General features: G+C 39.6%; 2 protein-coding genes across 3 annotated transcripts in view; one reads left to right on the plus strand and one right to left on the minus strand.

Moving 5' to 3' along the window:
- The window catches only part of LOC122981346 (nuclear factor 7, ovary-like), a 504535-nt gene that overhangs the window by 105186 nt on the left and 371359 nt on the right, over nt 1-27990 (plus strand). The window lies entirely within an intron of this gene.
- Nucleotides 414-27974, minus strand: si:ch211-236d3.4 (protein FAM107B). Of its 2 annotated transcripts, XM_044350055.1 has the most exons (5): nt 27870-27974; nt 17155-17230; nt 8730-8934; nt 1356-1515; nt 414-991 (listed from the first exon to the last, which is right to left on the minus strand). In XM_044350055.1, exons 1-5 carry the CDS (start codon nt 27891-27893, stop codon nt 875-877), a joined length of 582 nt encoding a protein of 193 aa, XP_044205990.1. In that variant the 5' UTR covers nt 27894-27974; the 3' UTR covers nt 414-874. The 2 variants fall into 2 exon arrangements, with proteins under 2 accessions (XP_044205990.1, XP_044205991.1); XM_044350056.1 differs by lacking the exons at nt 17155-17230; nt 27870-27974 and adding an exon at nt 15445-16155.

Raw genomic sequence — 27990 nt, forward strand, 5'->3', positions numbered from 1 at the left:
CCTCAGCGTGTCCTCCTCAGCGTGTCCTCCTCAGCGTGTCCTCAGCGTGTCCTCAGCATGTCCTCCTCAGCGTGTCCTCAGCATGTCCTCCTCAGCATGTCCTCCTCAGCGTGTCCTCCTCAGCGTGTCCTCAGCATGTCGTCATTGTGTCCTCAGCGTGTCCTCCTCAGCGTGTCCTCCTCAGCATGTCCTCAGCGTGTCCTCAGCATGTCCTCCTCAGCGTGTCCTCAGCGTGTCCTCCTCAGCGTGTCCTCAGCATGTCCTCCTCAGCATGTCCTCAGCGTGTCCTCCTCAGCGTGTCCTCAGCATGTCCTCCTCAGCATGTCGTCATTGTGTCCTCAGCATGTCCTCAGCATGTCCTCCTCAGTGTGTCCTCAGCGTGTCCTCATTGTGTCCTCAGCATGTCCTCCTCAGCATGTCCTCCTCAGCGTGTCCTCAGCATGTCCTCCTCAGCATGTCCTCCTCAGTGTGTCCTCAGCGTGTCCTCATTGTGTCCTCAGCATGTCCTCCTCAGCATGTCCTCAGCATGTCCTCAGCGTGTCCTCAGCATGTCCTCCTCAGCATGTCCTCAGCATGTCCTCAGCATGTCCTCCTCAGCATGTCCTCAGCGTGTCCTCAGCATGTCCTCCTCAGCATGTCCTCAGTGTGTCCTCAGCATGTCCTCCTCAGCATGTCCTCAGCATGTCCTCAGCATGTCCTCCTCAGCATGTCCTCAGCGTGTCCTCAGCGTGTCCTCAACGTGTCCTCCTCAGCATGTCCTCAGCATGTCCTCAGCATGTCCTCAGCGTGTCCTCAGCATGTCCTCCTCAGCATGTCCTCCTCAGCATGTCCTCAGCATGTCCTCAGCGTGTCCTCAGTGTCAGCAGCTCCGTCTCTACACCTCTTTTTCGTCTTTACTTTGAAACGACGTCCGTCTCAGATTCTCCTTCACTTTGACAAACTCCGGCGCTTTCAGGTTTTCCTCCTGCTGCAGCTCGTGCTGCTTCTCCAGCTGCAACACAAACCCAACAACGTTTATCATTACTGTCAATGAAAATACACACACGTGTGTGTGTGTGTGTGTGTGTGTGTGTGGTCCAGGTATTCCTCACATTGTGGGGACATAAATCTTTTGGGGACAGAAAGTAAGTCCCCTTAACGTAAACTTGGATTAAAGTTAAGGTTAGTTTAGGTTTATATTAAGGTTAAAGTAAGTCTCCAGGAAATGAATGTAAGTGTGTGTGTGAGTGTGTGTGTGTGTGTGTGTGTGTGTGTGTGTGTGTGTGTGTGTGTGTGTGTGTCTCTCTCTGTGTGTGTGTGTGTGTGTGTGTGTGTGTGTGTGTGTGTGTGTGTGTGTGTGTGTGTATGTGTGTTACCTCCTCCAGCTTCTGGTGTCTCTTCCTCAGTTCAGCCTCTAGCGGTGAAATCTTCCTGCGAGCTTCGTCCTCCTTCTTCCTCTGTTTGATCAGCTGATCTCTCTTCCTGGACTCCAGAACTCTCTGCAGCTCCGGCTTCGTCTCCACGCTGACGCCAGCCCTGAACACACACACACACACAACATGCAGCACACATGCAGAGAAGTTGTGTTGTAATCTGTGTTTCCTCCAGCAGGGGGCGGTCCGTTATCACCACATCACTGTCAGCTGTTTGTCTTTAACAGAAATGTTTTACAGTAGGACACATGTACTGTTTGTTATTGTGCTACTTTATGTTTTAACTGTGACCTGTTGAAGGACTGCAGATGTTAGCCGTAAGCTAACTCTGGTACAAACATTAAACATTAAAATAATCTGCTTTCAATGATAATGTATCTGATTTTTAACTCAGCAAAAAATATATTATAGTTGTATCTGTAATATCTATTTTTTTTCCTTTATTTATTTTTCATATATTTGTATATTTGAGTCTTTTTAGTTATTGTATATATCTTATCATTTAATTGTATTTGTTTTTTTACCTACTTCACTGTGTTTGTACTCAGATTTATGACAAGTGGCTGCTTCTGATCCTTTGGGATCAATAAAGTAATCTATCAATGTATTTTATTATTTCAGTAAACCATCAAAAATCCAGAATCTGTGAATGTGTAAATATTGTTGGTTTCTAAAGTTTTCCTGCTGGAGACCAGATGTTTCCTCCTTTACTGTAAAGTTCATCTCAGCGTTTTTACTCCGCAGGCGTCAAGTTTCCACGTCACTAATTATACACTAATTATAGTTGTATAATTGTGATGAACTATTGTGTATATATCTTAAAACTTAAAACCACTGCAGGCAGTTTCATTTAAAATATGATGAAGTCAAACAGGTCTGTGTTTAATTTTGAATTTTAAAATCTGATGTAAAGAATCAAAACAAAACAGCACACATGAATATAATGTGGAACAAAAACAGAAAATATATTTAGTATTAAGTGTATTTTAGTTCTATATTTCATTTGGTAATGTTTTAATTTACAGGTTCCTTCATTTTATACCAAATTCTTGTTTTTTCTGTGTAATTTCCTGGAATCTGATGGTTCATTTCTAGGACATTTTACAGAAAGTTTGGTGCAGTTTGATAGAAATATTTAGGTTTTCAGTTTACACAGACTTTAACAAATTGGACTCTTGACACAAAATACTCAGTTTTCAGTGGGTAGTTTTGTGTTTCAGACTCCATATTAGCATATTTGATTGTCTCTTAAAAACTTTGTAATGAGCACATTTCTCCTTTATGATCAAAGCTTTCAAACGAACATCATCAGACTGAACAGAAGCCACTTTCAGGAAACTTCATTAATAGGAAAGTAAGGTATCCATAAAATAATGTGCTACCTTAATTGTTGATAGATTCTATTTTCCTTATAATTTGTACCAAAATCTTTACAAAATGTCCTGAAAATTGACAACAAATTATATAAAACTTCCAGAAAATGATCATAGCAAAAATGGCCTGTAAAATAAAAGGTTTAGTTGTTATCAGTATCATGTTTAAATGGTAAATTCATTATAATTCTCAGGTCAAACAAACGTCAGACTGTTTACTGCTGTTTGTTCAAACTGAAGAGAAAATAGCTGAATGTGACAAATCGAATCTGTTTCAGCTTCTTTCACAACTTTCTGCTGAACAGCCTCTTTTATCTGAAGGCGTTTCTGTCTCTGACACTGTTTTATTCGTGTCTCTCTGGCCGTCCTCCAGTTTTCCTCCTAAAACTGAAGAGAAAAAGTCGACCTCGCTTTGTCCTCGGTGAGAAAGAGAGAGAGAGGTGATGTGAAAACTTTCCCAGCATCCTCAGCGGTGCAGACCTGTTGCCTAGCAGCGTCCGCTCTCTTCTTCACAAACTTCACACAATCTGAACTCGATGGTCGACACAGAAGAAACGGACGCAGAGAGGACAGCAGAATTAAAAACCAGAAGGACAGAAAATACTGCTGTCTGATTGGTCAGCACGTGATGACAACATATTCCCATCAGACGCTGCATCAACACATAATGCAGAGGCAGCGAGAGTTTATCCCAAACTGTCTCACTTTCCAAAATATCTTTTTTACAAAGTGGGGACTTTTTTACAAAGTGGGGACGTTTTTACAAAGTGGGGACTGTTTTACAAAGTGGGGACGTTTTTACAAAGTGGGAACTTTTTTTACAAAGTGGGGACTATTTTACAAAGTAGGGACGTTTTTACAAAGTGGGGACATTTTTACAAAGTAGGGACGTTTTTAAAAAGTGGGGACTGTTTTACAAAGTGGGGACTGTTTTACAAAGTGGGGACGTTTTTACAAAGTGGGAACTTTTTTACAAAGTGGGGACATTTTTACAAAGTGGGGACGTATTTACAAAGTGGGGACTGTTTTACAAAGTGGGGACTGTTTTACAAAGTGGGGACGTTTTTACAAAGTGGGGACTGTTTTACAAAGTGGGGACGTATTTACAAAGTGGGAACATTTTTAAAAAGTGGGAACTTTTTTAAAAAGCGGGAACTTTTTTACAAAGTGGGGACGTTTTTACAAAGTGGAGACTGTTTTAGAAAGTGGGAAAGTTTTTACAAAGTGGGGACTGTTTTTACAAAGTGGGAACTTTTTTACAAAGTGGGGACGTTTTTACAAAGTGGGGACTGTTTTACAAAGTGGGGATGTTTTTACAAAGTGGGAACTTTTTTACAAAGTGGGGACTGTTTTACAAAGTGGGGATGTTTTTACAAAGTGGGGACATTTTTACAAAGTTGGGACATTTTTACAAACTGGGGACGTATTTACAAAGTGGGGATGTTTTTAAAAAGTGGGAACTTTTTTACAAAGTGGGAGCTTTTTTACAAAGTGGGGACATTTTTACAAAGTGGAGACTGTTTTACAAAGTGGGGACGTTTTTACAAAGTGGGGACTGTTTTACAAAGTGGGGATGTTTTTACAAAGTGGAGACTGTTTTACAAAGTGGGGATGTTTTTACAAAGTGGGGACTTTTTTACAAAGTGGGAACATTTTTAAAAAGTGGGAACTTTTTTTTACAAAGTGGGGACTGTTTAACAAAGTGGGGACTGTTTTTGCAAAGTGGGGACTGTTTTACAAAGTGAGGATGTTTTTAAAAGGTGGGAACTTTTTTACAAAGTAGGGATGTTTTTCACAAAGTGGGGACTTTTTTTTACAAAGTGAGAACATTTCTACAAAGTCGGACATTTTTATAAAGTGGGAACTTTTTTACAAAGTGGGGATGTTTTTACAAATGGGGACGTTTTTAAAAAGTGGGGACTTTTTTTATAAAATGAGGACTTTTTTACAAAGTGGGGACTTTTTTACAAAGTGGGGACATTTTTACAAAGTGGGGATGTTTTTAAAAAGTGGGGACGTTTTTACAAAGTGGGAACTTTTTTTACAAAGTGGGGACTATTTTACAAAGTAGGGACGTTTTTACAAAGTGGGGACATTTTTACAAAGTAGGGACGTTTTTACAAAGTGGGGACTGTTTTACAAAGTGGGGACTGTTTTACAAAGTGGGGACGTTTTTACAAAGTGGGAACTTTTTTACAAAGTGGGGACATTTTTACAAAGTGGGGACGTATTTACAAAGTGGGGACTGTTTTACAAAGTGGGGACTGTTTTACAAAGTGGGGACGTTTTTACAAAGTGGGGACTGTTTTACAAAGTGGGGACGTATTTACAAAGTGGGAACATTTTTAAAAAGTGGGAACTTTTTTAAAAAGCGGGAACTTTTTTACAAAGTGGGGACGTTTTTACAAAGTGGAGACTGTTTTAGAAAGTGGGAAAGTTTTTACAAAGTGGGGACTGTTTTTACAAAGTGGGGATGTTTTTACAAAGTGGGAACTTTTTTACAAAGTGGGGACGTTTTTACAAAGTGGGGACTGTTTTACAAAGTGGGGATGTTTTTACAAAGTGGGAACTTTTTTACAAAGTGGGGACTGTTTTACAAAGTGGGGATGGTTTTTACAAAGTGGGGACATTTTTACAAAGTTGGGACATTTTTACAAACTGGGGACGTATTTACAAAGTGGGGATGTTTTTAAAAAGTGGGAACTTTTTTACAAAGTGGGGACATTTTTACAAAGTGGGGATGTTTTTCAAAAGTGGAGACTGTTTTACAAAGTGGGGACGTTTTTAAAAGGTGGGGACTTATTTACAAAGTGGGATGTTTTTAAAAAAGTGGGAGCTTTTTTACAAAGTGGAGACATTTTTACAAAGTGGAGACTGTTTTACAAAGTGGGGACGTTTTTACAAAGTGGGGACTGTTTTACAAAGTGGGGATGTTTTTACAAAGTGGAGACTGTTTTACAAAGTGGGGATGTTTTTACAAAGTGGGGACTTTTTTACAAAGTGGGAACATTTTTAAAAAGTGGGAACTTTTTTTACAAAGTGGGGACTGTTTAACAAAGTGGGGACTGTTTTTGCAAAGTGGGGACTGTTTTACAAAGTGAGGATGTTTTTAAAAGGTGGGAACTTTTTTACAAAGTAGGGATGTTTTTCACAAAGTGGGGACTTTTTTTTACAAAGTGAGAACATTTCTACAAAGTCGGACATTTTTATAAAGTGGGAACTTTTTTACAAAGTGGGGATGTTTTTACAAATGGGGACGTTTTTAAAAAGTGGGGACTTTTTTTATAAAATGAGGACTTTTTTACAAAGTGGGGACTTTTTTACAAAGTGGGGACATTTTTACAAAGTGGGGATGTTTTTAAAAAGTGGAGACTGTTTTACAAAGTGGGGACGTTTTTACAAAGTGGGGACTTTTTTACAAAGTGGGGACTGTTTTACAAAGTGGGGATGTTTTTACAAAGTGGGAACTTTTTTACAAAGTGGGAACTTTTTTACAAAGTGGGGACTGTTTTACAAAGTGGGGATGTTTTTACAAAGTGGGGACATTTTTACAAAGTTGGGACATTTTTACAAACTGGGGACGTATTTACAAAGTGGGGATGTTTTTAAAAAGTGGGAACTTTTTTACAAAGTGGGGACATTTTTACAAAGTGGGGATGTTTTTCAAAAGTGGAGACTGTTTTACAAAGTGGGGACGTTTTTAAAAAGTGGGGACTTATTTACAAAGTGGGATGTTTTTAAAAAGTGGGAGCTTTTTTACAAAGTGGAGACATTTTTACAAAGTGGAGACTGTTTTACAAAGTGGGGACGTTTTTACAAAGTGGGGACTGTTTTACAAAGTGGGGGCGTTTTTACAAAGTGGAGACTGTTTTACAAAGTGGGGACGTTTTTACAAAGTGGGGACTGTTTTACAAAGTGGGGACGTTTTTACAAAGTGGGGATGTTTTTAAAAAGTGGGAGCTTTTTTACAAAGTGGGGACATTTTTACAAAGTGGAGACTGTTTTACAAAGTGGGGATGTTTTTACAAAGTGGAGACTGTTTTACAAAGTGGGGATGTTTTTACAAAGTGGGGACTTTTTTACAAAGTGGGAACATTTTTAAAAAGTGGGAACTTTTTTTACAAAGTGGGGACTGTTTAACAAAGTGGGGACTGTTTTTGCAAAGTGGGGACTGTTTTACAAAGTGAGGATGTTTTTAAAAGGTGGGAACTTTTTTACAAAGTAGGGATGTTTTTCACAAAGTGGGGACTTTTTTTTTACAAAGTGAGAACATTTCTACAAAGTCGGACATTTTTATAAAGTGGGAACTTTTTTACAAAGTGGGGATGTTTTTACAAATGGGGACGTTTTTAAAAAGTGGGGACTTTTTTTATAAAATGAGGACTTTTTTACAAAGTGGGGACTTTTTTACAAAGTGGGAACTTTTTTACAAAGTGGGGACATTTTTACAAAGTGGGGATGTTTTTAAAAAGTGGAGACTGTTTTACAAAGTGGGGACGTTTTTAAAAAGTGGGGACTTATTTACAAAGTGGGATGTTTTTAAAAAGTGGGAGCTTTTTTACAAAGTGGGAGCTTTTTTACAAAGTGGGGACATTTTTACAAAGTGGAGACTGTTTTACAAAGTGGGGACGTTTTTACAAAGTGGGGACTGTTTTACAAAGTGGGGACGTTTTTACAAAGTGGAGACTGTTTTACAAAGTGGGGACGTTTTTACAAAGTGGGGACTGTTTTACAAAGTGGGGACTGTTTTACAAAGTGGGGACGTTTTTACAAAGTGGGGACTGTTTTACAAAGTGGGGATGTTTTTACAAAGTGGAGACTGTTTTACAAAGTGGAGACTGTTTTACAAAGTGGGGACGTTTTTACAAAGTGGGGACTGTTTTACAAAGTGGGGACGTTTTTACAAAGTGGAGACTGTTTTACAAAGTGGGGATGTTTTTAAAAAGTGGAGACTGTTTTACAAAGTGGGGACGTTTTTAAAAAGTGGGGACTTATTTACAAAGTGGGATGTTTTTAAAAAGTGGGAGCTTTTTTACAAAGTGGGGACATTTTTACAAAGTGGAGACTGTTTTACAAAGTGGGGACGTTTTTACAAAGTGGGGACTGTTTTACAAAGTGGGGACGTTTTTACAAAGTGGGGACTGTTTTACAAAGTGGGGATGTTTTTAAAAAGTGGGAGCTTTTTTACAAAGTGGGGACATTTTTACAAAGTGGAGACTGTTTTACAAAGTGGGGATGTTTTTTCAAAGTGGAGACTGTTTTACAAAGTGGGAACTTTTTTACAAAGTGGGAACATTTTTAAAAAGTGGGAACTTTTTTTACAAAGTGGGGACTGTTTAACAAAGTGGGGACTGTTTTTGCAAAGTGGGGACTGTTTTACAAAGTGAGGATGTTTTTAAAAGGTGGGAACTTTTTTACAAAGTAGGGATGTTTTTCACAAAGTGGGGACTTTTTTTACAAAGTGAGAACATTTCTACAAAGTCGGACATTTTTATAAAGTGGGAACTTTTTTACAAAGTGGGGATGTTTTTACAAATGGGGACGTTTTTAAAAAGTGGGGACTTTTTTTACAAAATGAGGACTTTTTTACAAAGTGGGGACTTTTTTACAAAGTGGGAACTTTTTCACAAAGTGGGGACATTTTTACAAAGTGGGAACTTTTTCACAAAGTGGGGACATTTTTACAAAGTGGGGATGTTTTTACAAAGTGGGAACTTTTTTACAAAGTGGGGACTGTTTTACAAAGTGGGGACGTTTTTACAAAGTGGGGACGTTTTTAAAAAGTGCAGATGTTTTTACAAAGCGGGGACTTTTTTTTATAAAATGAGAACATTTTTCCAAAGACTATCTTTACTTTATAAAATATCAGGGCATCACTGTTTACTCATGAAGTAAAGCTCAAACTTCCTCACAGCCACACTCACACTCTCACACTCCCTGTTACCGTTTGTAGCTGCTCAGCAGCTCTCGGTGAAGCTCTTGGTGGCTTTTTGAAGATTTGACAGGATTGACCAGTTTTTTGGGTTTAATGAGGTCATCGTCCTCGTCTCTGTCCAGGTAGTCGGGCTGGGGGACGTAGCTGGACACTGGAGACGGCTTCCTGTGGACATCATCAGACAGATGCTGCTGCAGGCCTGCATATGCTGAAGCTGGAGACATGAGGACAGAGAGGACAGGGTATTATACAAAGTAAAAATCACAAGAAGACAAAGAACACAAACAAAGAAACTATCATCTGATCTACTGAAGATTTACACGCTTGAAGTCAGATTCAGTTCAGGTGTTGGTGAAACCCTCTCCATGCACAGAAAGTGATCCAGAGTAAATCCAGAACAGTCCATTAGTCTGTCTGTTAGTCTGTTCAACACTTTGGTCCAGAGTGAGACATCTCAACAACAACTGATCTGAGTCAGTAAAAATAAAAACATCTTATATTCTCCTAAAGTTTGACTAAAGAGTCACAACATTCTTCACATCAGTCACCAGCTTCTCCTTCACCTTCTCATGATTATATTTATCCATCATTCATCATATAGCGCTCCCGCCAGGAAACTGCGATTTTACGATCACAATAATTAACGCAAATCCAAGAAATCTCTGCAGTATCTACGAGAGCTTCAGTTTCACTAAATTACCGCAACTTTTCTGCATGAAATGTCCAAATCAACAGACACTTGTGATTTGGACCATTTGTAGCATTTGATGTGATGGTAACTGACGTCATCACAGCGTGCAGGAAGTGATTATATATGACTATTAAAAAAATCACATTTTCCTTTTCCTGCAATTTTGCTGCACAAAGAGACATGAAACAAATTTTATCACAATTTTTGAGAAAAGCTGCTGCAAAATCAAAAACTTTTGGCTGCAATAATCACAAAACACCTGTGAAATCCTGGAGGGAGTGATATCTGCTTCGATATTCTGAAACATGTACATATAACATTATACATGTAAACAGTATATATGTACATTACTGTTCATTCAATCTGTAAATAATCACACAAACAATCTGGGATAGAAGAAAACAAACAAAGAGAGAAACAAACAAACAATTATTCCCAAAGAATTAGAACAGCAGAAAACAAAACAACTGAGCAGAAAAGTTTTTCTACAGACTGAAAAGGTGCCGGCTGAAGATACACTTTTTACAACATTTATATAATTATATATGTAAATGGAAACGATGCACAGATTTAAGAAGCATATAGTAACAATTTGAAGTGAGAATCATCTGTGGATATCGTATAAAAAGTCTAATTTATTTAATCACATGTTTGATGAAACATTTCCAAGTAGATAAGTAGATATACTGCAGTATGAAAATACGGTCTTGCATTTGGTACTTAGAGTATCAAAAGTAAAAGTACCTCTGCAGAAACGTGGCCTCTGTAAGTGTAAAACTATAAAACTATAACTAAAAATTATTGGATTATTAACACAATGCATCAGACAGATTTTTAAAGTGATTCACATGGAAATAAAAACAGGACAAATGAATAAAGACAATAAAATAAATACTGCGACAGAGCAGCACTAAAAACATCAACCAATATAATAATCAAATATTAAAGAGATAAAACAAGGACACATACTGGTACATCCACAGATTATATATAAACCATATCTTCCTACACATGTAACATGATACATATGCACAGACAAACACTCAGAACATTATAAGACTGTTTTCTTAAAAAAGTAACTTTGCATATAAAATCTGTGAAGTAACTTGTTGCTACAGCTGTGAAAGTAAAAGTATAAAGCAGCATAAAATGTACAAGTACCTCAAAGTTGTAAATGTATTTAGTTACTTTGCAACAGTGAATGTTTGCATTGATCTAAATATTTGACTGAATCCATTGTGTTTGATGCTGAATTTATATCTCACAGTCCATGTGGACAGATTTTACAGTCTCGATGATCTTCAGACCAGTTTGCTCTCTGAGTTTCTGTCCATCGTCCCTGTTTGTCTGAGAGAAGAAAGAACAGATTATCGGGCATCTGATCCGAGTCCTCCTCAGATATTCTGGGAGACAGAGATCCAGTTTCATACCGGCCGGTTCACACAATGACCTCTTTCTCAAGTGCAACCAGAGAACACATCCACCATCCAGCTTCATATTTCAGAAAAATGAAATGAGCTCTGATGTTTGGCCATCTCAGTCAGAGACACGGGGACAGCTGAACACATGAATTATCAGCCTCCGTCTCCTGGTGTCTGGATCTCCAGCAGATGTTGGATCCTGCAGGGATTTACACTCAGACCACTTACTGCAGTTCAGTCTTTATTGTCCCACATGAGAAACTGAAGCAGTGTGATAAAAACAGACACAATGAAGCAGACTCATCTGCCAACATTTAGAAAAAGTAACACACATAATAATAATAATAATAAAAACAAATGAAAACAGGGAAGATCAGTTTACTGATATCTGTAAAACAATGAGACAGGGACTGTATTTGTGTCAACTACAAAAAGTTGAAAAATTAGTTGGAGGGCAGTTAAAAAAATGAATGAACGATTCTTTGGTGAGTTCGATATGAACCTCCTGCACCAGGGAGTAGCCACAGCCTCAGGAAGTAGCCACAGCCACAGGAAGTAGCCACAGCCTCAGGAAGTAGCCACAGCCACAGGAAGTAGCCACAGCCTCAGGAAGCAGCCACAGCCACAGGAAGCAGCCACAGCCACAGGAAGTAGCCACAGCCACAGGAAGTAGCCACAGCCTCAGGAAGTAGCCACAGCCACAGGAAGTAGCCACAGCCTCAGGAAGTAGCCACAGCCTCAGGAAGTAGCCACAGCCACAGGAAGTAGCCACAGCCTCAGGAAGTAGCCACAGCCACAGGAAGTAGCCACAGCCTCAGGAAGTAGCCACAGCCACAGGAAGTAGCCACAGCCACAGGGAGTAGCCACAGCCACAAGAAGTAGCCACAGCCACAGGGAGTAGCCACAGCCACAGGAAGTAGCCACAGCCACAGGGAGTAGCCACAGCCTCAGGGAGTAGCCACAGCCACAGGAAGTAGCCACAGCCACAGGAAGTAGCCACAGCCTCGCACTCTGACCCGTGTGACGCTTTAATCAGAGCAGTTGGTGACTGACTGACACACGTTTGACTCCAGTCGACCTGAATCCAACTAAACCAGATTCAACCGGACTCGACTCGATCAGACTCGATGACGTACATGAAGCATGTGACTTAAACCAAACGACTTCTCAAACTGTTTCACCGTTGCAGAAACATTTCCAACGTCAGAATAAAATGATGAGGAGAAGTTTTGCTGGGGTCGTAGTGCGCTCCCATCATCGGCATCGTATGGTGTAAGATGGTATTAAAACTCAGGCCAAGCTGTCTTAAGTCGTTATCAGTCGTGTTTAATTCACTGTGTATCTGATCCTCCAACCAGCAGTCTGCTCCCACTGACGGTGCCGCTAACCGACAGAGGCTGTAAAATATAAAGTCTGTTCTGAAAGTTACAGTTTATCTTTATTGATTATATTGATGCTGAACTGGCAAGAAGACTGTCGACATATGACGCCTTTTGTCTTGTGTTTCTAGAGTTTTCTTGTTTTTGTGGACACGTGAAGAATTGTTAATGTCATATTTCTTAAAGGGAGTTTGGTGTAATATTTTCCTGGAGAGAGCAGGAGCTTCAGTTTAGTTCAAACTGCTAATATTTACATTTTTAATGTTTTGTCACCACTACAGAAACAGCAGCTAACTGCTAAAGCATGATGAGGTTGTCTGACTGCTGTTAGTTATTGGTTTGATTAATGGTTTATAGTCTCATGATGTGATGATCAGGCTAATTATCCGCTGATTGGATTCAGTTTCTAACAGTCTGCAGTAAATTGTCGCCCTTTGTGTGTTTTTAAACTACTTTCCTAATGAAACTTGATGTGATGGTTTTATTAAACTTAAAAGCTCAGCCCTGTAGTTTCCTTTCTTATAAATCATATTAACATTTATTCATCCAGAGAATGCGAATATGTCTCTGTATGATATGACCTCCTCTCTGTCAGCTGCTGTATATTTACTGCTTTTTCACACATGATTTCAGGCCAGTTGGAGAAGTTAAACCTGTGACTTTCTGCCTTTGTTTGTCTGTTTCTACTGTATTTCATGCAGTTTTTAAACAGAAATCCTCCAACATCCAGCAGCTGAATGATGTCCAGATAGTAACTGGTTGAAGTGGTTTCTGTGGGCAGCTGTATAAACAGTTGTACAAATACAATTACAGGACAACACCTTTTGAAATGTGATTGTCTTTGCTGATATCTAATAAACGTTAACCCAAATAATTTTTTATTTGTAAAAAAGAAAAATGAGTTAATAACAGGATCAATCAGCATGTTGTGTCTGTTGTTTCTCTTCACAGTTGTTGTTGTTCAGTTATAACTGAATTAATGAAATGAATTGGCTGGTTTTTCAGAACAAACCACTGCACACACAAGAGCAGCTTCTGTTTCTGCTCCGTTGTTCAACAGTTTTTCTTCTTGTAAATTTCACCACCAGGAGCAGGATGGGAAATAATCTCTAAATGAATCTAGTTGAAGTCTTGCAAATCTTTACAAAGTCTTAAAGCTCAGTGACTCATGACAGATTGCCTTTAGATGTGAGAAGGTGTCAGACTTTAGTCTTTTCTGAAGTCCTCTAGTGTATATTCAGCATTAAATGTCACTGAAGAACATCAGATCTGTGTGGAGCAGGTGATTTCTGCTGCAGGAAGTCTGGCTGGACTTTGACATATTCAGTGGTTTCGTATTGATTTGAGACAGGACGTGCAAACTAAAGCCTCTCTGTAGTTTATCGACGTCTCTGTGAGTGCATGTTATCTGTTACAACTAGAAGCTGTATTCCTGCTTCAGCCTGATAACTGAGACGTTTCTGCAGAGGAAGACGGTCTGAAATGTTCCAGTAAGTCAGAGGATCTTTTCTCTGTTAATTCATCCTGATGATTAAAAACACACTGAAGTTCAGAATCAGATCAAACCAAGAACCTTTGTTATGACTTCTGATAATAAAGCCTGATGAGATGCAGGATCTCACTTTGGTTAATCAATATTTTTCAGGCAGCATGTAAGCAAACAGATGTGATAAGTGTTCAAACGGCAGGTTAAAGTCTGCGGCTCCTCTTATATAAACACAGAGTTCACATACTGACATGTTGCAGAAGATAAACTAGTCTGATGGATCAAACTGTGCAGATATCCTGTTTTTTTACAACAAACTTTCAAACTTATCACCTTTAACATTCATATGTTAAAAAATATCTCACAGGTTGTTCATACTGACTAAACTGTATCTGCTACGTTATTCACACACTTAGTTCAGGATGGAGACAGAAAAATAATAAATAATAAATATAAAAATAATAAACATGATCCACTGCAATGAGACGAGACATGAAACTCACCCAAAACAGAAAATATGAAGCTCGCACTGCTGAACTGATGTATGTTCATTCATTTTTACAGAGTCCACTTAGATCCACTGCACTACTAATACTGCATGTACTGACACACAGATCTGTATATAATATAATATGACCCTACCAGACCAGGACCAAACCGGGACATAAACACCAGATAATACTGGACCAAACCGGGACATAAACACCAGGTAATACTGGACCAAACTGGGACAAAAACACCAGATAATACTGGACCAAACCAGGACAAAAACACTAGAGAATACTGGACCAAACTGGGACAAAAACACCAGGTAATACTGGACCAAACTGGGACAAAAACACCAGGTAATACTGGACCAAACCGGGACAAAAACACTAGAGAATACTGGACCAAACTGGGACAAAAACACCAAATACTGGACCAAACTGGGACAAAAACACCAGATAATACTGGACCAAACCGGGACAAAAACATTAGAGAATACTGGACCAAACTGGGGCTGAAACACCAGATAATACCAGACTAAACTGAGTTAAAACAGTGAGAGTAATTTCCTTGTAACATCCGTCTTTTAAAGATGTGAGTCACTTCTAACAGCAGCAGGGTCGAAACACATCTTTGATTATTCGGATGGCAAAACCTATGAAAGCTTTCAGTTTATGAGCTGAACAGCAGTAAGAATTTATCAGAACTCCCACTCAAGTCAAGTTTCACTGCCAACACTGACTTCATCGTCTCTGTCAGTTCCATCCTACGCTCACCTCGTCCACACCAACCTCACGCTGCTTTATTAACAGCACCAATCTGCTCTCCAACACATGACTCAAGACGTGAATTATTTATGACATATACTGTAAATCACAGAGGCTGTACAAGTCATTCGGCAATATTTTAATATCCTAAAATAACATTTGAAGTGTTGACATGAAGAAATAACTCCTTAAAACTGTAAATAACATCCATTTTAATGAGCAATTTACTCCTAAATATCCAATTTTCTTAAAAGATTTTTTTTGAATCAGCTAACGGACAGAGATGACTCCATCCTGTTTCCAGAGCAGCAATAAAACAAGTGAAATAATCTCACACAAATACTAAACCTGTGTCAGTTTGTGTGAAGAACATTTATCTGTAAGACTCCCTCTCGTTATTTAGCTCATTAGGATGAAGTTCAGTCATGTTCAGATCAGATTTAGCCGGCAGGTCTGAATCCTGAGGAGGAAGCAGATCAGAGTGAGTCTCTTACCAGACTTCACCATCCCCTCTCTGCTCGTCCTCTGATCCATGTCCTGATGCTCCTCATGTGCTTCAGTCTGTGTGAGTCTGCATGTTCTCCTCCAGACTGAACCAAGCCGAGTGTAAAACAGCAGTCACATGATCCTCTGATTGTCTCCCTGCCTCCTCCTCCTCCTCCTCCTCCTCCTCCTCTTTGTAAAGCAACATGACTGCCTCTCTCTCTCCCACACTGCTTCAGCTTCACTTCTCTTCATGATGAAAGTCTGCAGCTGCGTTAACATGCTGATGTTTAGCAGGTATAATGTTCACCATGGTCATCATGTTAACACAAAGTGCAGCTCAGACTGATGATATTTAGTTTTACAGGATCAGACCACATGGTGGCGCTAGATGAATGTTAGAGGATCAAAGTTATCACAGTTCATCCAGAGGGGAACAAGAATGTGTGAAATTAATTTCATGATAATCCATCAAATAGTTGTTGAGATATTCCAATAAAAAACTAAAGAGTCGACCTCATGGGTTAGGGTTAGGTTAGAGGGAAGGTCAGAGATCACCAGCGTCAGGATTCATCTTCTGAGGAACATGAATGATCCATCCGACGGTTGAAATATTTCAGAACAAAAGTGTCCGAACATCATGTTTGTTCAGGCAGAAGCAAAACAGTTCGAAACTATTCGAAACGGTTCAAAACTGTTCAAAACTGTTTGAAACTGTTAAAAACTGTTTGAAACGGTTCAAAATAGTTAAAAACTGTTCGAAACTGTTCGAAACGGTTCGAAACTGTTCAAAACTGTTCGAAACGGTTCAAAATAGTTAAAAACTGTTCAAAATGGTTCAAAACGGTTCAAAACTGTTCAACACTGTACAAAACAGTTAAAAACTGTTTGAAACTGTTAAAAACTGTTCGAAACGGTTCAAAAAACAGTTCAAAACTGTTCAAAATAGTTAAAAACTGTTCAGAATAGTTAAAAACTGTTCAAAACGGTTCAAAACTGTTCAAAACAGTTAAAAACTGTTCGAAATGGTTCGAAACTGTTCAAAACTGTTCGAAACGGTTCAAAATAGTTAAAAACTGTTCAAAATGGTTCAAAACTGTTCAACACTTTATAAAACAGTTAAAAACTGTTCGAAACTGTTCAAAATAGTTAAAAACTGTTCAAAATGGTTCAAAACTGTTCAACACTGTACAAAACAGTTAAAAACTGTTCGAAACTGTTAAAAACTGTTCGAAACGGTTCAAAAAACAGTTAAAAACTGTTCGAAACTGTTCAAAATAGTTAAAAACTGTTCAAAACTGTTAAAAACTGTTCAAAACGGTTCAAAACTGTTCAAAACAGTTAAAAACTGTTTGAAACTGTTAAAAACCGTTCGAAACGGTTCAAAATAGTTAAAAACTGTTCAAAACTGTTCGAAACAAAGACGCCGAACCCCAACTGACGTAAATACACAAACATAAAGCCGTTGTGTGTGTGTGTTTGCTTATGTTTGTGTGTGTGTGTGTGTTTGTGTGTGTGTGTGTGTGTGTGTTTGTGTGTGTGTGTGTGTTTGTGGCTCACAGCTGATGTAAAGTTGTATTTTGATGATGCAGCAGCTTCATCACTGTATTTACTGAACTAATTTTCTGTCAATCAACTCATTGATTAGTCATGTGATCATTTCAGCTGTAGAGAGCTACCAGGTACAGTCGGGGTCAATGAGGGTCCAGCAACTAACTCACCTCTGCCGTTTGGATGCTTTCCATTCTTCACACACTGCTGCTTGGGTGGCGGCTCGCGGTCGATGCTGTACGCCTTCTGCAGAAGAAGAAGAAGAACATGTATCAGTGTGTTGATGCTGTACACCTTCTGCAGAAGAAGAAGAAGAACATGTATCAGTGTGTTGATGCTGTACACCTTCTGCAGAAGAAGAAGAAGAACATGTATCAGTGTGTTGATGCTGTACTCCTTCTGCAGAAGAAGAACATTATCAGTGGGTTGATGCTGTACGCCTTCTGCAGAAGAAGAACATGTATCAGTGTGTCGATGCTGTACACCTTCTGCAGAAGAAGAAGAAGAAGAAGAACGTGTTTCAGTGTGTTGATGCTGTACGCCTTCTGCAGAAGAAGAGCACGTATCAGTGTGTTGATGCTGTACACCTTCTGCAGAAGAAGAAGAAAAAGATGTATCAGTGTGTTGATGCTGTACGCCTTCTGCAGAAGAAGAAGAAGAACATGTATCAATGTGTTGATGCTGTACGCCTTCTGCAGAAGAAGAAGATGTATCAGTGTGTTGATGCTGTACGCCTTCTGCAGAAGAAGAAGAAGAACATGTATCAGTGTGTTGATGCTATACACCTTCTGCAGAAGAAGAAGAAGAAGAAGAACGTGTATCAGTGTGTTGATGCTGTACACCTTCTGCAGAAGAAGAGCACGTATCAGTGTGTTGATGCTGTACACCTTCTGCAGAAGAAGAAGAAGAAGATGTATCAGTGTGTTGATGCTGTACACCGTCTGCAGAAGAAGAAGAAGAAGAAGAAGAAGAAGAACATGTATCAGTGTGTTGATGCTGTACACCTTCTGCAGAAGAAGAAGAGCACGTATCAGTGTGTTGATGCTGTACACCTTCTGCAAAAGAAGAAGAACGTGTATCAGTGTGTTGATGCTGTACACCTTCTGCAGAAGAAGAGCACGTATCAGTGTGTTGATGCTGTACGCCTTCTGCAGAAGAAGAAGAACAACTTGTATCAGTGTGTTGATGCTGTACGCCTTCTGCAGAAGAAGAAGAACACGTATCAGTGTGTTGATGCTGTATACCTTCTGCAGAAGAAGAAGAACACGTATCAGTGTGGTGATGCTGTACACCTTCTGCAGAAGAAGAAGAACACGTATCAGTGTGTTGATGCTGTACACCTTCTGCAGAAGAAGAAGAACACGTATCAGTGTGGTGATGCTGTACGCCTTCTGCAGAAGAAGACCATGTATCAGTGTGTTGATGCTGTACACCTTCTGCAGAAGAAGACCATGTATCAGTGTGTTGATGCTGTACACCTTCTGCAGAAGAAGAAGAACATGTATCAGTGTGTTGATGCTGTACGTCTTCTGCAGAAGAAGAAGAACATGTATCAGTGTGTTGATGCTGTATGCCTTCTGTAGAAGAAGAACGTGTATCAGTGTGTCAATGCTGTACACCCTCTGCAGAAGAAGAAGAAGATGTATCAGTGTGTTGATGCTGTACGTCTTCTGCAGAAGAAGAAGAACATGTATCAGTGCGTCGATGCTGTACACCTTCTGCAGAAGAAGAGGAACATGTATCAGTGTGTTGATGCTGTACACCTTCTGCAGAAGAAGAAGAAGAGCACGTATCAGTGTGTTGATGCTGTACACCTTCTGCAGAAGAAGAACATGTATCAGTGTGTTGATGATGTACACCTTCTGCAGAAGAAGAACATGTATCAGTGTGTTGATGCTGTACGCCTTCTGCAGAAGAAGAACATGTATCAGTGGGTTGATGCTGTACACCTTCTGCAGAAGAAGAAGAAGAAGATGTATCAGTGTGTTGTTTAGTTTTATTTATTTGTTTACTTGTTTTGTTCAGTTGTTGTGAAACCTGTTTGTTCTTCAGATCTGTTAAACATCCAAAAGCTGCTTTGAGTTTTCAGGTTTTTCATGAGTTTGTTCACATATGAAACAAACATGAAGATTCACCACAGAACTCCAGTAAACACCAGTAACACCATTATACACCAGTAACACCGGTAACACCATTACACACCAGTAACACCAGTAACACCAGTAACTATCGGTATCTAATTCAATTCAAGATCCCCCTTCCTCCTCCTCCTCCTCTTCCTCCTCTTCCTCCTCTTCCTCCTCTTCCCCCTTCCTCCTCCTCCTTTTCCTACTCCTCCTCTTCCCCCTTCCTCCTCCTCTTCCTTCTCCCCCCCCCCCCCTCCTCCTCTTCCTCCTCCTGATTGGACGGCGTCCTCTCTGACTGAATGGACTTTGTGTTGGTTGCTAGGAGACTCATCAGGCTTCAACATGGTGACAAGGCGCTCAGTGTCTCACAGCCCCCCCAGTATCGGGAGGGGGGGGGGGGGGGGGGGGGGGGAGGGGGACCCTGAATGATCCTTTTCTTCCAAATTGGCTTCTTCTCCCCCATCATCATCCTCATCTTCATCATCCTCAGCATGTTTAAAGGAGAAGTTCCACATGTTGGGAAACACTTGCTAATAACATATGAATCATATCAAAATAAGTTCTATAATATATTATATATGCAAATAAGTGCCAAACAACCCTTCAGTTATAGTTTTATGTCACCAGTTTGATTTTGTCATTTAACACTTTTTGTGGAAGAAAAACTAAAAGTGGAAATGAATTTTTTGGTCTTTATGTTCAGATGTTTTCAGTCTTAATCTCTGTCTGTGAATGAATGATATATAATAATATGTTTACTTTTAATGACATCATTCTGATCAAATAAAAGTTCATGATTTGGTTGAACTGGGAGATGTCATGTAAATGGTCTGGTAGTGGTATAAATGTAATGGGTGAGAGGCAGTGATGATAGTCTGACCTCTGCTGGACATACAGGTACATCACACCTGTCTGTCGGAGGACTGCTGGACTAAACCACAAAGTTTAAAGGTCCCCCAGAAATGTTTGTTTCCTCATATAAAATCTCTAAAAGCATCGTCTCCTCCTTCATTAAAACTCTGTGAATATTTCCTCCTGGAGACCAGATGTCTCCTCCTTCACTGTAAAGTTCATTCTCAGTGTTTGTGAACCGGAGGCTTTAAGTTTCCACATCACACTGTGTCTGCTGCATACTGGACCACGATTGGCTCCAAACTAGTTGTGACGTCATAAATCCTGCAGGTGTTAAAGTGAGATTTAAAGGACGAGTTCACAATGTTAAACCAACAGTCAGGAGCCCAAATGAACATTAAAGCTGTTTTTCTTGCTGTAATCATTCCTCCTGTTCATACTGACCATTAGAAGATCCCTTCATAATGATCTTACAATGGAAGTGATGGAGGACAAAATCCACAGTCCTCCTTCTGTGCAAAAAATGTATTTAAAAGTTTATCTGAAGCTAATATGAAGCTTCAGCGTCCAAATGAGTCAAATCAAGTAGATATCTTTCAACGTTACAGTCTTTTTAGTGCCAAAGTCCCTCTTTTTGTTACTATACTTCCACCTGCAGCTCAACAGGGAAACACTGTCCGAGGAAACACAAAGAGGGAAACTGTGAAAACAAACTGCGCAACCATCATTCTGCACAGAGAAGAAGAACAACGTCACAGTCAAGTTAAATCTTTCTCCTGATGAGGTCACCTGAGCTCATGAGAGCCATCATCCTGACTTCTTCTTCTGTCTGTAAAGCACATCAGGCTTCAATTAAAGAGGTAATATTCTGCTTTTAATGATTTTCTGTTATTAATTTCCTGTTCTGATGTCGGATGTTAAACATGGTCAAAGTTCAGAAACTTTAGGTGAGCGTATGTAGAAATTCTGCCTGCAAGTCAAAACTCAGGGCTTCAACCTGCTCTGAACGCTTCGTTTGTGACATTTTTTTCTACGTCGGCTCGTCACACATGCTCATAAACAGCCGTCTGTTCTGTAGCCTTGGTTGCTAAGGTGGTTGCTAAGGTGGTTGCTAAGGTGTTTCCATGTGTTGTTCAGCTCCAACATGTTCGGATGGATTTGAGAAGTTGACATTTGGAGTAAAGAAGGATAAGAAGAAGTGAAATCCTGCTACTATAGTTTGTTTACGTAGCCTCCGGAGCCGGAGGAAGCTTCCTGAAAGCTGACCAATCAGAACAGAGTGGGCTCATCAGGAGGCGGGGCCTTAAAGAGACAGGAGCTAAAACGGCCTGTTTCAGACAGAGGCTGAACTGAGGGGCTGCATAAAGGACCAGTAGAAGATAAATAAGGAGTTTTTAACTGGAAATCATGCAAAGATATTCCAGTAGAGCCCTAGAATATAAATATAGAGCTGGACATGTGCAGAATATGTTTCCTCTAACCTGCATCAAGGCACTAGTTGACGCCACCGATGTGTTTTACACTTAAAACAAATACTGTGATTTAGCTTCTTCAAACAAAAATGATTAAAAACATGTCAGTGAGCCACATCTTCATCACCATGAACACACACACACTGTCCTGCTACCAGAAATACTCACTACAGATCCACTGAAAATAGTCCCCAACAAACGTACTATTTCTTCCTGTTTGTTTTAGGAAGCCTGAGCCTTTAAATAAAAAGACACTATATATTTGTGAGTTTTGTGTTTTTAAAGCTGTAAGCAGGAACTGAAGACTCTCAACATGAGATTAGATAATGATGAGGAAAATCTAGAATACCAGCAGATTTAAACTGCCAGCTAAACTGTATATACAGTCATTATTTAAACAAGCAGGAATGGAGATAATTTATGTAAAATATAACAATTAATAATGTAAATAAGTATAAATAAGTATAACGTAAATAACAATGTTCTGAGTTGTGTCGGGTTTAAGAAGGATAAAGCTGGTTGCAAGATTAGTTTATGAATGAAAATGTATGTCTGTGAGGTGTTTTACAGATTTACGTCTTCAGTTCTGAGAAACTGAAGTTTAATTAATGACTTTTTCTGAGCACTTCTCTCTCAAAGCTTCTTGTTTCCGTCTGTATTTTTAGCTGCAGGGATTTTCTCTGATTGCCTTAATCTGCCTCTGTGGTCCAAGCTGGATTTAACCCACTGAAGACCCACATCAACACAAACCTGATGTATTTCAATACGTGTTCTGTGTTTCTGTGCTTTCAAACTGAACGCTGTGTGATCCGGCTGCAGCAGACTGACCAACATTCACAACGACGAAGGTCAGAAACAGTCACATGTTCTTCTTCTTCTTCTTCTTCTTCTTCTTAATGAGCAGCGTTACATAACCGCGGCCTGAAATATCCCTGCCGCTGTTTATTCTGGGAGAGCAGATTCAGTTACTCACACATGACTTCATGAACTAATTGTTCAGAAAACACCTGCTGACAGGATCTGCGCTCTGATTGGTGCAGACTCAGACTGGAGCTCCACTTTCACTTCAGACTCTCCTCAATATTTACATTTCCTGAGTTTTAATCACTTCCTGCTGTATTTTTGTTCTTTATTCTGTAAAGCAGAATAAAATCATCACTAATGTGAGTTTAAACTGTTAAACTGTAGCTGATCCACATTTAGTCACATTTTAAAGGATTTTACTACTCAGAGTTCTCTATGTTTCTTATTAGATATATATTTATTGTGTCTTTTTTGCTCATATGTATGTTGGAACCACATGTGTGAATTCATGTATGCTGAGTGACAAATAAACTTGAACTTGAACTTATTTGACAGTGCGTGTGATGAACATGCTGCATGATGTTCAGTGTGAATAAATATAAACCTCTTAGCAGCAGTTTGTATCTGATAACTTCTTCCTGACAACAAAGTTGTTTTCTGTCCATAAAATGAACCAAACCTTTTTTTTTTCTCATCATAGCCATATCGCTGATATTTCAGAAAATAGTCCTATGAATAATTTTCGTAATGTTCTTGTGAGTATCAGAAGGAAAAACAATGTCGTCCCTCTGACAGATGCATCAGAAAACCATCATACAGGTCATTGGAAAGGTCGGTCCTATTTATGCTTTGATACACTTTCATATATACACACACATACATGTTTGATACATTACTGGTCAAAACCTGTTTTTATTGAACTGTATGTAGTTTAATGTCTTAGTGTACTCTGACATTAAAGTTTTGAAGAAATAAATTGGAGATAAAACTAAATTTAATCTAAATATTTGACTCACCTTTTGCAGATATAATAACTGAACACATATTCTTTCTACAACTGAAATCAAATATTGTTCATAAAGTTCTTCCAGCACTGATGCAGAAGTTAAATGTGTTGCTCTGTCAGGTTGCTTTGCTCCATGACTGTGCTGCTTCCATGATCTGAAGCCCACCGTCTGGTTCTTTTCTTCTACGGTGGTTCTGACAGCCTGGAGGTTTGTTTTGGTTTGTTATGTTGCTGCAGGATGAACTCCTGACCAGCTAGCTGTAGACCAGACCATCAGGCTTCCTCCTCCAGCCTTTTATACACATAGAAGGTTTTAATCATCACCTGCAGGAGCTGTTTGCGTCAACTTTCAAGGCCTTTTTATAGCTCTGACATTTACATTATTTGTCAGTTTTTGATAACTTGAACTTTTTTTTTTTTTTTTTTTTTTACTTCTGGCAGTTTTACATTTGTAACATTTAAGGTTTTTCACAGGGCTTGAACTGCTTACATTTCAATAAAAAGTGGAAAAATGAGGTGTTGATAATGTTTTATTCTACAGATCCTCCTTTTACAGGTCGGAGTAATTTGTATTTATATAACAGGTAATTTTAGCACATTTTATGGAGAAGATGGAGCAATTTGGTACAAATTATAAGAAAAACAGGAAAAACTTAAATGTGTTTAGTTGGTAAGAGTCTGCTCATTATATTACATATTACATATTAGAACAAAAATCACCTGCGGAGTTCCTCAAGGGTCCGCTCTCGGCCCCCTTTTGTTCGATACTTACGCCGGTTTATGATGCCACTGAAACCAGCTGATTCTATAAACAGGTCAATATGAGTCATGACCTTTGACACTTTAAGACTCTTCACTCTTAAAACACTGAGACATTCAACAATATATAAAATATTCTGTCTACGGCTTCTGGACCACCGGTATGGGTTCATTACGCAGTGTGGGTTATTGTATCACAGAACATTCACAAAGTATTCAGACCCTTCACTCTTTCAACATTTTGTTATGTTGTCTTATGCTAAAATAAATTAAATTATTAGTATTCAGACTCTTTGCTCCGTACTTGCTTGAAGCAGCTTCGAGTCTTCTTGGGTTTGACGCAACAAGCTTTGCACACCTGGATTTGGGGATTTCCTCCCAGTCTTTCTCCTTCGGTCCAGTCTGAGGTCCTGAACGCTCTGGACCAGGTTTTCATTAAGGATATCTCTGTACTTTGCTCTGTTCAGCTGTCCCTCAACCCTGACCAGTAACCCCAGTGCCCCAGTCCCCCAGTCCCCAAGTCCCCCAGTCCCTGCTGCTGAAAAACACCCGATGGCATGATGCTGCCACCACCAGGCTTTACCACTGGGATGGTATTGGGATGGTACTGGGATGGTATTGGGATGGTACTGGGATGGTACTGGGATGGTATTGGGATGGTATTGGGATGGTACTGGGATGGTATTTGGATGGTATTGGGATGGTATTGGGATGGTATTGGGATGGTATTGGGATGATACTGGGATGATATTGGGATGGCACTGGGATGGTATTGGGATGGTATTGGGATGGCACTGGGATGGTATTGGGATGGTACTGGGATGGTATTGGGATGATACTGGGATGGCACTGGGATGGTATTGGGATGGTATTGGGATGGTATTGGGATGGTACTGGGATGGTATTGGGATGGTACTGGGGTACTGGGATGGTATTGGGTTGGCACTGGGATGGTACTGGGATGGTATTGGGATGGTACTGGGATGGTATTGGGATGGTACTGGGATGTTATTGGGATGGTACTGGGATGGTATTGGGATGTTATTGGGATGGTATTGGGATGGTAGTGGGATGTTATTGGGATGGTACTGGGATGGTATTTAGATGTTATTGGGATGGTACTGGGATGGTATTGGGATGGTAGTGGGATGTTATTGGGATGGTACTGGGGTACTGGGATGGTACTGGGCAGGTGATGAGCACTGCCTGGTTTCCTCCAGACATGACGCTTAGAAATGAGACCAAATAGTTCAATCTTGGTTTCATCAGACCCGAGATTCTTGTTTCTCTCAGTCTGAGAGTCCTTCAGGTGATTTCCTGTCTTTCGCTGAGGAGAAGCTTCTGTCTGGACACTTTGCCATAAAGATCAGATCGGTGGAGTGTTGCAGTGATGGTTTCCTTTCTGGAAGTTTCTCTTATCTCCACACAGGATCTCTGGAGCTCAGCCAGAGTGACCATCGGGTTCTCTTACAGTGGATCTTCTCTCCTGAAGGCTCAGTTTGGCTGGGCGGCTCACAATCCTCTGAGCTCTGAAGGCAGCTTGGTTTTTGCTCTGATATGCACAGTCGGCTGTGAGACCTTATATAGACAGGTGGTGTGTTCCTTTCCAAATCTGCCCAATCAATTGAATTTACCTCCAATCAAGGTGTAGAAACATCTCAAAGATGATCAAGAGAAATGGAGCCACCTGTGCTGAATTTCAAGTGTAATAGTAAAGAGTCTGAATACTTCTGTCAATGTGATATTTCAGTTTTTCCTTTTTAATTAATTTGCAAAACGTTCTAAAATTCTGTCTTCACTTTGTCATTATGGAGTATTGAGTGTAGATTGATGAGGGGAAAATGAATTTAAATGATTTCAGCATAAAGCTGCAACATAACAAAAAGTGAAAAAAGTGAAGGTCTGAATACTTCCTGAACGCTCCGTACATCTGGTCATCATGTCGAGGGTCTGATCACCAACTGTGTGCAGGGTTTATCCTTTTCTTTTTGTTGTTTGTCGTTTTGTTTTTTCTTAATTGAGTTTGTCTTGTCTTGTTTTTTGTTCCTCCTATTGGGGAGCTACTCTGTGTTTGTATGAGTCACTGTCACTGTGGATATTGGTTATGTTACTTGATATATATTTATCAAAGATATGAATGATGTCTGGTCATGTGAGATTATTGCCAGACTGTTTTTGTTGTTGTTTCTTAATGTTCTGCTTGGTTAACAAAAAAACAAAACAAAAAAAAACCCTGTATGATGGTTGTATGTGTCTGTCAAAACTATCAATAATAAAAACAAAGAAATGCTAATGTGAAGTATTTGCTGCATGTTTCAGTGAATAAAGTGATCACACTGTGTTAAAGATCTTCTGACTGCTGCTGACCACCACTCCACTAAAAATAGACGAATGAGTCGACATCACAGCGAACTGACCCAGTCTGCACCCTGATACCTCCGTCCAACCCCCCCCCCACCCTACTGTCAGCTGTTAGTCACCATGGCAACACACACACACCCCAACACGCCCACTTCAACAGGTGTGTCGCGCCCCATAGTTCAAATATTTGTCAAAGCTCGGCTCTCTCTGGTTCACCAGACACTCGGAGGCTGTTTGAGGCTCCACTGAGCTCCACCAGTGAATAAACTTAATCAGTCAGAAGTTCGACTTATTATCTTGTGATCTTAATTTAGTACAAAGTCAAAAGTGTGACTTATTGTGTCTGTTTAACTTAGAAAAATCATAATTTTGACTTGTAAAATAATGCATTTGACTCAGCGAGTTACAGTTTTCTCATAATATATTAATAATATCTATATTTTCCCTCCTAACATTTCATCTATTAGTCTCTGCAGCCATGACAGACATGAGCGTCCAGAGTTTCCAGTGTTTTTAGACTTTCAGGAGTATTTCTCCCGACAGACTGGAAAAGATTTTTACAGCTTCATGTTGAGACATTCGCTGTGAGAAAACATAACTCAGCCGTTGCCAGAATAAATACAATAAGTATCTTTGACGCAGGTCACAGTCATCAGGTTAATCTGCTCATAAAACAAAAAGCCAATTTCAATATGATTTACAAATATGGTATAAAAGCTGTTATCACAGTAGAAACACAGTGATCTCACAGTGAATGTATAGTGAAAAATTGAGTCTGTGAATAAAATCTCCAACAGAGTGTTAAACTCATGATCCACACTGGCAGCGTAGCGTCAGAACACCAGACTGAAATATCTCAACAACTGTTGGATGGATCGCTGTGACGTTTGCTTCTCGTGTTCATGTTCCTCTCAGGATGAACTATAATAACTTCTTCTCTAACATCATCATCTGGTCAGAATGTCATTGGTTTATGACCAAATACCTGTAAAACTGATGGGATTCCCAGCAGTCTGAGCTGCACTACACAGTAAACATCAACATGTTAGCATGCTCATGTTAGCATGTCTGCTGCAGGAATATTTACATCATCGAAAGAAAAACTTTATTAAAAGTAAAGCTGCAACTCACAATTATTTCTGTTATTTTATTAATCTGAGGATCATTTTTGTCGTCTGTAAAATCTGACATGATGAAAAATATCTGTAAGACTTTCTAAGAGTCCAACATGACGTCTTCAGATGTCTTTATTTGTGTGAACAAGAGTTTATTTTCATTGAAGAAAAAGTTGGAATCTTTTGCTTTATCAACATTATCGATTCCTCAGCTGATCCTTTCAGCTCCCACCAAACACCCGTGTTTCTGTTTCTGCAGACAGACTTTGTGCTGGGAATGAATAGTGCCAAACTTTGGAGGTAAAAACAGATTTTTGGGAGGAAAACAAACCCAAAATAAAAGCAACAATTCTTCTCTAATAAAGACAAATAAAGTGCTGTTGGACTGACCTTCTTCCCATAAGCAGCTCCCATTCTTCACTTCTCTGCTGAGTCTTTGTTGTTTGTTTGTTGCAGCAGGTTCACTCAGGCTTTCTGCCTTTCTTTCCTCTTCTTCTTTTTCCCAGCAGCC

Source organism: Thunnus albacares, chromosome 4, assembly GCF_914725855.1.
Source record: "Thunnus albacares chromosome 4, fThuAlb1.1, whole genome shotgun sequence".
Lineage (NCBI taxonomy): Eukaryota > Metazoa > Chordata > Actinopteri > Scombriformes > Scombridae > Thunnus > Thunnus albacares.